Source organism: Danio rerio, chromosome 11 (assembly GCF_052040795.2).
Source record: "Danio rerio strain M-AB ecotype USA chromosome 11, GRCz13ab, whole genome shotgun sequence".
NCBI lineage: Eukaryota > Metazoa > Chordata > Actinopteri > Cypriniformes > Danionidae > Danio > Danio rerio.
The window spans coordinates 7,008,561-7,021,694 of NC_141031.1; the positions used below are offsets into that span (position 1 = coordinate 7,008,561).

Here is a 13,134-nt window from a genome sequence, read left to right on the forward strand (position 1 = left end):
ACTTAGCGACTTTGTGGCTATCCGCTTAAGTGTGACGTCATTCGAATCGACTTCCGAGTCCAAGTGCTCTATCAAACTGGATGGGGAGACTCATTAAATAGTAATAATAAACATTTTTAAAGCGCTGTAATACTTTCTAAAATCACGATCCCAATATATATATATATATATATATATATATATATATATATATATATATATATATATCCATGCCTAATATCAGATGGCCAGAAAGTGATACATTTTTAGAAATTATTAAAATTTTAGTGTTTCTGATGCAGGAAGTCCGGAGACTGTTGTGTACACCATGATTTTATATAACATTCATTTTAAAGTGTGACTAAAACGACATAAGTAGACATAAACGAATATTTTCTTAATTCAAATTAGTAGTGGCTTGGACCTGGAAACAGTATTCCTTACATCACGACTTAACAGGCGAATATTTAGTGAGCTTTCACACCCCCCAGTGACACATTTAAAAAAAAAAACGACGAATCTTGCTACTTTTTTTGGTGTTACTGGAGTTTTTTAGGCGAATTACCGGTTTGTAAACATTCAGGATGCGCGCGCAGCGAGGTTGCAGAAAAAAACTGGGAGCGCTAATATTTACAGCAAGGGAATGACATCCGATGCGGGACAGAGTTTGTTGTTGTATTAGGGATAAGTTATATTGATTACTTATATTATTTACATAATGCTTTCAGTGTATTATAACAGCTTGTCACCCAGTAATAAGCACAGTTATTCGTCAAAATTAACGTTAAAGTGAGCGGCGTTTGTCTGATAGGTCCATTTGCGAAAGGACCCTCCCAATGCATATTGGATAAGATGAAATGGCCAAGCATCCAGCCCCAAATATACAACTATCTCATTGAAACTCCAAGTGATTTTACAAGAGAGAAGTTAAACAAGTCTTTGGATGCCTACGATTTGCTTCTGTGTGGTCATGTGCAAGAAATAATGGTTACCAGATTCAAAACTATGTAGTGCTAAAAACCGAGGTTCTACCTAGCTAAAGACAAGGAAAGAAGAAGGAACTGTACAAGGCCTGGGTAATTAATCATCAACAAGCAAAACAACTGCATTCTGACAGCGAACTGCTATTGTATGGCTGGGTATGTGAACTTGCATCTTTACATTTCATTCTAGGCATTCAGTGTCCGCAGTTTAATTCATCATATTTAAAGGGCCATGAAACCCCCTCGTTTCAGCAGGGTGTTTTCACACCTCTACTTTGGAAAAAGTCTGAAAAGTGGGCGTGTCCAGCTTTGTTTAGGGGGAGTGTCGGAGGAAGAAAAGAGGCATGGTGATGAGGAACTGCTCTAAGCGTGTATTTTTCATGCAATGTTTGATACCGCACGGCGAATGACAGAAAAAAACAGCATTTCCTGGAAACTTAGATGCACTCGGCAGGTAGCGTCAGAAAGCTGCGTGTGTTATTCTGGTCACAAAATGCGGTGAAAATCCTACACGAGGGTAAAGTTTGGTTGTGGTGCTAACATGTTTACGCTCAGTGCAATAGTTAACTTAGTTCGATACGAAAAAACTGAATAAACAAAGAGCACTGGTCGCTCACTTACCAAATCAGACGGGACAATCACCAGCAACTAGAGCCGCGTCTGTATTAAGAGGAGACTACAAGCGAATCCGGATCTCAGCATTTGCAGATGAGAACAGCTCTCAGGTAAACAATGTTCCTCCTTAGACACCTAAGTTATTGTTGTCGAGCGTCGCGTACACTGTTAATCCACACGTGACTCCAGCTGAGCTCTCACAGAGAGAAAATGAAAACAAAACCTAACTGCAGTAAACTATAAAAGCAACACTTCACGCTTGTTTTGCCAACACAACATGGCATCTCTGTCGTCTAAACACTGTGACAGTAATGAATATTAATAAAGTTGCTCAATACAGCGCGCGCTGATTGGTTTGAACCAAGCCTTACTCTTGCATTAATGCAGCACACTGTAAGATGTAATAAGACACACTCTGGGACAGATGTCCAGTCTGCACGCTGGAATACAGGCTATTGTCTCATAGCTTCAAAAATTCGTTTCAAACCGGAAGTACGAATTAGCTTGAAATAACACAAAAAAATCCAATTTACACTTTTTAATGAAATATATGTGTCCTAATGCTGTTTTTAGCAGTGTGGGACACATATACGACTGTCAACAGCTCAAAAAATGTGTTTTGGTGTTTCGTGACCCTTTAACAGTTTTTGCTGAAATCATTGCTGCAATCAAAAACAAGTAATGTGTATGATTCAGCATAGCGTGAACTTACCTGATATAACAAAAGAACTACAGAGTCCAGCATTTTTAATTAGGTCCTCAATCCATTCAGCTTATCTGATGGCTGTTAGCCAAAGACGTCTTCGGTTGGCATTAAATGCAGTGTGGTGTACGGTAAGATTTAATATTTCTATTTTTGGACTTTCGCTTCTGGCATCCTACCGCACAACACGACATGTTTGCTACTGCAACCGGTTTTTTTTTTTGCAACCGGTATGCACGGTTGAACTCATGCAACATGTGTGACAAAGGTGGGTAATTCCCCTATAATTTAGAAAATCAAGAAAGAGATTCAGTCTTTAGTCTTTTGAGTTAGTTATGAAGTTACAAACAGTCAAATAACACAGAACTACTAGGATAACAGTTTATAGTTTAGATAAAACCACTGATGATAAAGATAAAAATCACCGTCATGTGCTCAAAAATGAAAGTTGTAGGCAGCAATTACATTATTTACTAAAATATTTACAAATTATTTACACTACTACACATCCATACTGATATTCAAACAACACTACATTTAATTAATTAAATTTACATGCATATATTAAGCGTAGTGCAAATATAAATACCCTTTTATTAACTATAGGCTGTAAAACAAACGTTGACGTATGACATAATCTCGCGACATTTAGCGACTTTTCGAGCAGAGCTTAGTGACTTTTCATTAAAAATAGTTGGCAAAACTGCACGTATTTCATTTGGTCTTTCTGAAAGGCTTTCAAAGCATTCATTCATGACCGAAATGCTTCCTTTGGTGGACAGTAGCAGACTTCGAAATGAGACGCAGATTTAGAGTTTCACATGAGGTGGTTATTAATCAGAAAATAATATAAATATTAGAATGTAAACAATAGCAGGTTACATTGTAACCCTGTATCCTAACAACACAACACGTGACGGGAGTCGCAGTGATAAGCAATTTGGCTGTTCGCATCAGACGTAACACGACAATAATATATATACAGCCATTCAGAAGCACATAATATGCACTCAGCCACGAAATGGTAAGGTTTTTGATTTAATAATGCATATTAAAAATATGAATATACTGAATATATGAATATACTATACAATAATATTCCTTCTAGAACACGATTTAAATAATCCTTTAGATGGTCAGACTCGCTCCTGTTGGTCATCAGTCTGGCAACCTGTGCTTGTGTTTGTTTTGATCCAGGAATGCAATACCTAGTTCAACCACTGGGTGTAAAACTTACATACAGCGGGCTCTATTTTGATGGTCCATGCGCAGAGCGCAAAACGCAGGGCGCAAACGCTTTCAGGGCGTGTCAGAACGCGTTTTTGCTAATTTAAGGACAGGAAAACCTGCTTTGCGCAATGGCGCATGGTCTAAAAGGGTTGAGTTTATTTTCTTAATAAGTTATAGGTGTGTTTTGAGAATAAACCAACTAGAGTCTCATTTCCCATTCCCTTTAAGAGTTAGCTGCATCACGCCAAGAGCGCATTCGCTATTTACAGGACACAAAGTAAGTGGAAAAAATGAGCATTTCACTAGCAAACAGTTAACTGATTTTTTAACAGAAAACTGTTAAACAGAGCATGAGAATGAGACTGCTGAGAATGAGAGATAATGAAACTACTTCCACATTCGCTCTTGGATAGGGAAACCTTTATGCACAGACATCAATTAGTCTATAAATAAGTAATTTTGTTTGTTAAGCGCAAAGATTTGTTTCAAAACTATGTCTAAATTCAGTTCTAATTTCAAGCAAACGAATAAATGAACAATAATAACAAATTGTGCTCAAAAACCTGAGTTATATCCTAAAACACATGCTGTGCCCCATATAGTCTAAAACCTGACAGGTGGGCAAATCTAAGCTTGTTTTTAATAAAACAAATATAAATATGGATATAATAAATAATACTGCTTATAATAATAACATTATACAAAAGCAAATTGTTATGAATGAACTGAAAAAAGCCTCCCGAGATGAAGAAGACATAAAAGCAGTGATTTTTCATGTTTATGTAGGCTAGAAAATAATGTTTTGTAATATTTTAATCCTTTATATTTATATCCTATATCTATTCTTATTATATCCTATATATATCCTTAATATTTTAATTTTTTCATATGTAAAGATATTTGCCTATTGCTCTCTTGTGCGTATTAAGCAGTGCGTAAGCGAGGCGCAACTCTGTGCCGGAGTTTAGACCGGGTTAGTTTTGGTCTAATGAAAAATCTATTATAGTTTTTCAAAATAGCAACGCACCAGCGGTCCGCCACAGAACGCCTTCCTTTTTAGACCAGAACGCCTATGGGCGCACAAATGAGCGCTAATACATTTGCTATTTAAACAGCGTAGCGCAATGCCTCAAAACAACTCTTGCGCCAAGCTGAAACTACCAAAAGACTATTGCGCCGCGCCTTGCACCACACTGCGCCGGGTGTATGATAGGGCCCAGCACCTTTTATTCTAGGCACCGAAAAAAACAATCTGACTCTCTCTTGAAGAAGTAATATTATAGGAAACACAGCAAATTTCCTTGCTCTGTTAAACATCATTTGGGAAACATATAAAAAAAAATACCGGTGAGCTAATAATTTTGACTTCAACCATATGTGTGACCGATTTCTATAATGTTGATGTATGCATGTGAGACGTCCTTAACTTTAATCACATTGACAGCTGCCCTTATGGCTCGGTATATCTGTCACCGCCTCCTGACACAAGTTGGCGGAGGTAAACAGTTTCTCTCATTAACTAATAAGGGTCATAAATCCTAGGGTTTATACATGTTCTCACCTCTGCTGGTCTCCTGCAGAACAAACTCTGACTCAGCTCTACACCAGAGCGCTGTGAATCCAGCTCCACAGGACTCTTTTGTTGGTGGATCTCAGGAATTGCAGTCAAAAGGCGTAAAGACATGTAAGATTTTGGGAGATTCTTTCTTTTTTTTTGAATTTGTGATGTGTTTGTTTGTTTTGTTTTCATTAGTTTGATTGAAAAAAATGTTTAAGTTAACATCAATAAGCTACAAAGTTAATACATATCTTTTTCTCTTTCTTTTGGGTACATTTACGTCCGATACACACAAGGCATCAGCGTCAGCGCTTCCCATTTTTTAGAATGGGTGACATTAAGTTGAATTGAATTTTGGATCTATGTGCTGCTTCAATGGTGTAGTTTGCTACAGAAGTTAGGAATTTCTCATATTTCAAGCGCTAACAGAAGCGTCAGCCAATTAGATTGCTTAATGTAAATACCCCAGCTCTGACAGTAGCCAATTGTGGTCTAATTTCATTGGCTGATGCTGCTATTACAATCGCGTCAGTCCCAACTTCAGACAAGTCCTCTGTCAAGCATTGACGCTGACTGCCCATGTGAATCGCGCGTTATTTAACTGATCTACAGTGGTGGAAATAATACTGCAAATCATACTCAAGTAAAAGTACGATTACTTGCTCAAAATGTAGTTCAAGTAGAGTAAAAGAATCTGTTGTAAATAATACTTAAAGTTTGAGTAAAAAGTACACTGCAAAAAAAAATCCGTAAATTTACAGTTTAAAACGTAAAATAACGGACATTAAATTACAGAAATTTCCTTAAATTTAAATTTCTGGTAAATTTCTGTAATTTAACCTGTTATTTTACAGTACATTCCTGTAATTTAACCGACCCAGGCTCATTGTGGAAACGTAGTCCCGCGGACGTTTCTGGAGACCGCGGAATACGTCCCGGCGGGTACGTACGGCTGCAGTTTTTGTTTTTGCGAATCCGCGAGAGGCCGCTGTTGTGTGATTTTTCTCATCTCGAACGTCTCTCGCGGGCGCGAACTCTCGCGTCAACCCGCCAGAGGCCGCTGTCCGACTGACCGGATGATTGACTGCACGACCGGCCAATCGGCTGACTGCCCTCCTCTTTCCCTGAACCCAACCAATTTTACCGATCGACCCGCCCGCCCGCTCGCTTCCCCTAAACCCGAGCAACAGTTTACAAAAGCCGTCCAAAAAAAGAAAAGCCCTGATTTTTTTTTTTTTCTACCGCGTTTTCGGATTTCACCGCGTTCTCACCCTGTTATGAAACTCGTTCACTTAATTTTTGGGATTCTGTTTTTGTCTTACCTGATTGCTGGAACTGCTCTTCCCCGGACTCGAAACCGATCGATCGCCGTGGTCAACTCCTCCTCTCTGCATCTCGAGCCTGCCGACGTTACACGGTGAGCTGAGTGGACAAACGGGTTGTAGCGGGAAAGCCCTCCACAAGGAGGTAAGCGGTCGGCCGGCAAGCGCGAAAGGGAACGGCGTCACACCGCCCCGCAGCGTTCGCTTGAAAAAAATAAATGCAGCCGTACGTACCTCCCGGGACATATTCCGCTGTCTTCAGAAACGTCCACGGGACTACGTTTTCAGAATGAGCTTGGGTTGAATTTAACGGCCGTTATTTGACGTTTTTTTTTGTTTTTAAACGTAAAATTACGGATTTTTTTTTTTTTGCAGTGTAGCCCTTTTAAAAGATTAATGAATATTATGATGTGAAAGGTTGATTTTGACATCGCTTTGACTCGCATGCTGAAAATGGCGGACGTGAAACAACAAACTGAGGATATGGTAATGCGTCTGTCAATCAATATTGGTGGGAGTGGGGAACGCACTCCTACGTCAAGTTGTGGTCACTTTGAAAACCGCTTAAATTGGTCCACCGTTTTTATTTTGTTAAATTGAAAAAAAAAAGCACTGGGTGTGTTTATATCACCCCAATATGGCGGTCTATACACTATACCTACACACATGTCTGTCCAAACAGCTTGAAAAAAAGATGCTTCACCATAGGTGCCCTGTAAAAACTCACACAATTCACAGTAACATCAAACTCAGTAAATCATACACCAACATGTAAGGTGTTTTTCCTCATTTACAATGTCGTAACCGCTATTTCCTCCATATCTGTGTTTCATCAGTGCTGTTGCTCACCCCTCCGGACACAGAGGATGCTGAATCAGAAATGGAGAAAGATGATTCCAAGACATCTCTGCTCACAGATTCCTGTGATGTTCCTGGCATTAAGTAAGTTATTTGTTTTATTAGCCTCTAACATGAGTAGAAAGTGTCGGCCATTATCTAAAAATAACACCCACCAACATTACCATAGCTTATCTCGCTATGTATTCTGTGTCATTTTTATTCACCAGCATATTTCCCTCTCCCGATGAAGAAATGAATTGCTCCTTGATGCCAGGTGCTCACAGCACAGGCGGCTCTTTACCTGATCTGACAAACATCCAGTTCCCTCCTCCCCTCCCGACCCCACTGGATCCGGACGACCCTATTACCTTTCCTACATCCAGTTCCAGCAGTACCAGCAACCTGACCACCAATCTGACCCACCTGGGGATCAGTGCTGCCAGTCACGTTCCTCCCTCCCCTCCAGCCCAGCACACAGGCTCCGCCCCCTCACCCAGCCTCAGCCAACAGCAAACCACACCCACACTACCGTCTGCTGCCTCTCCTCAGATACCAATTGCACAGGTAAGCCAACTTCTAAATATCAATTTTGCTTGCATTCCAGTTAAAATGTACACTGTATAGCTCAGCTATGATGGCTGAGAGAGCTTAATATGTAGCAACTTATGAAAACCAGGGTTCACAGACTTCTTGAAAGTACATTGAGGCTGTACTCACACTAGGTACAGTTGCCCGCACTCACACCACAAATGGGCCTCGGCATGCTTACGTCATCGCTGCTGTGCTGTTCAGTGAGAAGCGCTCTTTCACTCAGCAGCACAGTCGAGATTTCTCTAGTTATATCATTTCAGTCGTTTATTATGCACTAACATGCAGTCAAATATTTCGCCAAACAGTCCTTAGGGATGCGGGGACACGCAGTCAGATATTTTGCCGAACAGATCCGCCACTTTTGGCACTCATAAACAATCATAAAGCTCTCGTGCTGGAGGGATGAGGAGGTCTGCTGAAGGCGCGCAGCTGTCGTGCAGTGAGTTCTCGTCTTTAATAAACTACGGCAGTTTGCGTTCACTGAACAGTAAGAAAGATGAATAAATCCATATGAAACAGCCCCTTAAAAGTCACGTCTCGCTTTCAGTTTCGGGCTTTGGCGCGTTTTGCACTCGCACACAAGTGTACCGCGCCAAAGCCCAAGTGAACCGCGCTCAGGCCCACCTCTTCCAACCGGGCCAGGGCCGGCCAAGTAAACTGTGCTGGAGCCCGATTCAGCGCACTCACACTTCTCAAACGATCCGGGAAACGGGTCTGGGCACGGTATGGATGGCATAGTGTGAGTAGGCCCTGAGAGTTACAAACATATGAATTCAATGCCTGGAAAATACTATAAAACAACCAGGACCTTGAAAGTGAATTTAAAGTTTATAGTGTTATTTCAATAACTACTGTGCTGCTTTCTAAAACTGAATTGTATTAAGATAACAAATGCTTAATTTAAAAGTCTTAAATTTAAATCTTATATAGACTGTTTTAATCTGGCTATGTCATTGGCCCATGAACATTTCCTGCTTGTTATCAATCTATTTCATAACTGCAATTATAATTTGATGTAAAAACAGCTCTCATCACATTAGCTGCGTCCCAAATCGCATACTTATGCACTATTCTACGCCATTTTGTAGTATAAATAGTGTAAGTAGTGCGTTTACACTGAAAACTCTAAAAATAATAAGTGCACTTTAATTACCCGGATGATGCACTCATTCAGCCGCTAAAATGAAGTGTGTAATGATGGACACTTCACGCACTCAACGACCGCAGGTTTGCTCACGTAGCGGAAGGGGCGAAGCTATCAGGTGCACATGTTGGATAACTTTATTTATTTTGGATGGTGAAAGCAAAATTCTTCTACGAGAGTGATTATAGCGCCTCCCTATGGTGTATGCGGTTATACTCACGGCAGGTATTATTTGATAAATTCTGTTGTTTATTTCACTGATTTGGCGACTGTCAAACGTCATCAAAGAAACAGTTTGAATTTCCGCTTAGTAAAAAAATATTAGTGTGCCATTTGGGACGACACTACATACATATACTATCCTGTTGAGTGTGTAAGTGCATAAGTACATAGTGCATGAGTGCATAGTGTGCCATTTGGGACGCAGCTATTATTTATCAATATGTGGCTCTGTTTACATTCTTGGAAGCTATGGAGGTTAAAAATGTAAAACAGGAAATACGTTGGGACCATTGTTTTTGGATTAGGTCAAATTTAACAGGGAGGGATGATGATACATTTTCATGCACTCCAACACATGCTCTTTGTCGGCAATGCCCGTGCGGTCACTTATTCATTGATGTAGATATTTGCGTTCTGGCCACCGGGAAAACTCTCGATCATAGATGTATGTATATTTGTGTATATACCTCTGGCTCCAGATGGCCACTGCACCTTGGTCCCACATTCATTTCAATGGAGCGCTACCCTGTACCAAAATGGCTCTATTGACTTACTCCTTCCAATAGACAACAATAGCGACATCCGATGTAAATTTATCTGTGAACAACCACTGTTAGAGCAGAAAAAGAAGAGGGAAATGCTATTTTATTTAAAAAATGTTTCTGAATTGTACGTTTTTAAAGAGGTTGTTTTATTATTTTATTATTTATTATTATAGTTACACTGTGAAACCTAAATTTTTTCTTTCAGTGTTTGATTTGTGGCTAATCTTGTTTCAGCACAGTACAGTAAATAATACTACTGTTGAATATCTAATAATGAAAATGTCAGAGAAAAAAAAAAGACTCTAGTTCACTATATTTGTCTGTTAATGTTTTATTAATGGATACGTCTGAAGCACCCTGTACATTAATTCTCTTAATTTAATCAGGGCTAGTAGTATACACAACTGTTCCTACAGATACACATTCCAGTATCGGATCAGTACTCGGTATCACTGATACCTTAAGCTCAGGTATCGGAATCTGTATCGCGAAGGAAAAAAGGGTATCGGAACATCTGTATAGGGAAGTTTGCAATTTTAAAAGCAGCCATGGTCTTACTAGGCATACTAGAGAGTTCCAGACAATTAATAATAATAATAATAATAATAATTCCTTACAGTTATCCCTACTGTAAAAATTCCTTACAATTCCTACCAGTGTGCAGCATCCACCTGGGTGACGCGATGGCAGCCATATTGCGCCAGACTGCAATATTCTCTGGTGGAGAGAAGACAGCATGATGAAGCTAATTATGATATGGGAATGGTTAGGAGGCCATTATAGACAGAGGCCAGTGGGCAGATTTGGCCAGGATGCCGGGGTTAAACCCCTACTCTTTTTCAAAGGACGTCCTGGCATTTTTAACGACCACAGAGAGTCAGGACCTTGGTTTAACTTTTCATCTGAAAGATGGGGCTCACTGAGCAGTATAGAGTCCCTATCAATATGCTGGGGCGTTAGGACTCACACAGATCTCAGGTGGAGTGCTCCCTGTGGGCCTCACTTACACCACTTCCAGCAGCAACCTAGCTTTCCCATGTGGTCTCCCATCCAGGTACTGATGGGGCGCAGCTCTGCTTAGCTTCAGTGGGCGACCATGTGAGAGTTGCAGAGAGCTAGCTGCCTGCTAAACAGGTGTATTATTGGAAGTTAAAGCTAAACACTGCAACACGTCCTGGAAGATTCCGAGTTAAATTATAAACATTGGTATTTAAGATTTTCTGTAAGGATACTTTGGAACAACATGTATCGCGAAACTGGGCAGTATGGTGGCTCAGTGGTTAGCACTGTCACCTCACAGTAAGAAGGTTGCTGGTTTGAGCCTTGGCTTGGTCAGTTGGTATTTCTGTGTGGAGTTTGCATGTTCTCCCCTTGTTGGCGTGGGTTTCCACATGAGTGCTCTCGTTTCCCCCACACTCTAAAGACATGTGCTGTTGGTAAATTCAACAAGCTAAATTGGCTGTAGCATATGAGAGTGTATGGGTGTTTCCCAGTACTGGGTTGCGGCTGGAAGGGCATCCGCTGCGTAAAACATATACTGGATAAGTTGGCGGTTCATTAAGCTGTAGAAACCCCTAAAAATAAAGGGACTAATCCGAAGGAAAATGGATGAATGTATTGTGAAATTTATAAATGTATATAGAATTGTCTAATTTTTAACATTGCTGTCGTCATAGCCGATCACGATGGACAGTCTATTACTGGAGCAGCAGTTGTCTCAGTACTCGCTGCTGAGTTTACTGAACGACCTGCAGAAGCAGCCACACACCCTCCCTCAGAACATCCGTCTCATACGGCTCCCGCCCCTCACCGTAAGCTCCACCCCCAGCACCACCCAGACCTCTCTTGCCAGCCAATCACCGACAACCACAGGTGGAACTGCCAACTCGGTATGTCTTACATTTTACTTTAGGTTGACCTTGTCATTTCAGTTCTGCACAAATTCACCAAATCCTGTAATTCCTCCTCTACAGTACCGCAGTCAGCCTGGCTCTTCAACAAATCAGTCCCCAACATCTCCAGTGTCCAATCAGGGCTTCTCACCTGGTGGTTCACCACAAGTAAGCATAACATTTATAATTTAATTCGTCATTTCATTATTATTATTTTTTTTTCAGCAACTCACAGGGGTGTTGACAAATGTTCAGTTTCACTACACCAGGCCCGGCCCTAACCAGTTTGGCGCCCTAGGCAAGATTTCAGGTGGCTCCCCGTCACATCGCAGTAAATTCCACTGCTAGTGTATAGTCATGAGAAACTAAATAGCTTTTTGATCGACTACCACAAGCTGGGAAAACGTCAAATAAATATGCCAATGCAATTAACATTATTGCTGAATAGATCTAATATTTACACATTTGCTTGAGGAAGGAATGATGGGGGTAGTTACATTACCATTACTATTTTCCATAACATCTATGCCCTTCCATAACATTAGCTGACGTTAAACCTAACAGATAGCACTATAGATATTTATTGATTAGCAATGTTATGCCATATCTGTCAACGTTGGGATGTAAAAAATATGGGACAACAAATAGCTTCAAATGATAGAATACAAAGCAAACTATAGAAAATATTGACAATAAAATAAAAGGTTTAACTTATTAAAAACAATGGTTTATACAGAAATTAAATAAAGCTATAAAATCTATTTAACTTTTAATTGTATTTGCATATTGATTAAAGTTAGTATAGTTGTTTAGTGAAAAGTAGCAGATGAATCTTTCGTTGTGTTCTGTTTGATAACAGAGATGTTAATGTAAGAATGCACAGATCTATATGAATGTATGAATGACGCATTCGACTACTTTAATAACTGTTTGTTCTCATTTAAGAGACAATTAGTTGTGTTTAAAATAAAACACGCAAAAAAACAAACAAAAAAAAGAGCAAAAACAGAGCAAAAAAAAAAAACTAAAAAAAGAAGCACTTTTCCGACGGTCTCTTACTGAGAGCTCCACTCTGTGCGAGCTCTCCTGGCTAAACGGAGCAGTGGTCGTAATGTCGAGCGAAAAAAAAAAAAGAAAAAGACAGCTGTGAAACATAACCAGCTTTGTCTTTTTGTAGGAAACACACTTTAGATCTTTTTAGGGTAAGAGGTTTTTGAGTTATTGCTGTATATCACTGAATGTGTCAGGAATATCAAAAACAAAAACAACTTAATTCATTTCTGGCGCCCCCTGGATGTACAGCGCCCTTAGCATTTGCCTATACTGCCTATGCCACGGGCCGGCCCTGCACTACACGAAACACATTCTAATAATTAGATAGCAAATGCACAAAACATAGTATTGTCACTCTGTTCAAGAATCTGCTAAAAGACAGCACAGACTAAAAGATCTTGGTTAATCAGAGGGAAAACCGGTTAAAAATGAGAAGCTGATGTGGATTTTATGTCTT

The 13,134-nt window shown here is 40.0% G+C and overlaps 2 protein-coding genes across 3 annotated transcripts in view; both read left to right on the forward strand.

Moving 5' to 3' along the window:
• ranbp3a (RAN binding protein 3a) overlaps nucleotides 1-13,134 on the forward strand; it is a 1,280,039-nt gene that overhangs the window by 992,959 nt on the left and 273,946 nt on the right. The window lies entirely within an intron of this gene.
• crtc1b (CREB regulated transcription coactivator 1b) overlaps nucleotides 1-13,134 on the forward strand; it is a 31,186-nt gene that overhangs the window by 7,850 nt on the left and 10,202 nt on the right. The window contains 6 exon segments of the mRNA NM_001365302.2: nucleotides 4,947-5,008; nucleotides 5,091-5,194; nucleotides 7,227-7,332; nucleotides 7,458-7,794; nucleotides 11,409-11,621; nucleotides 11,706-11,792. Coding sequence (NP_001352231.2) covers nucleotides 4,947-5,008; nucleotides 5,091-5,194; nucleotides 7,227-7,332; nucleotides 7,458-7,794; nucleotides 11,409-11,621; nucleotides 11,706-11,792 — 909 coding nt within the window.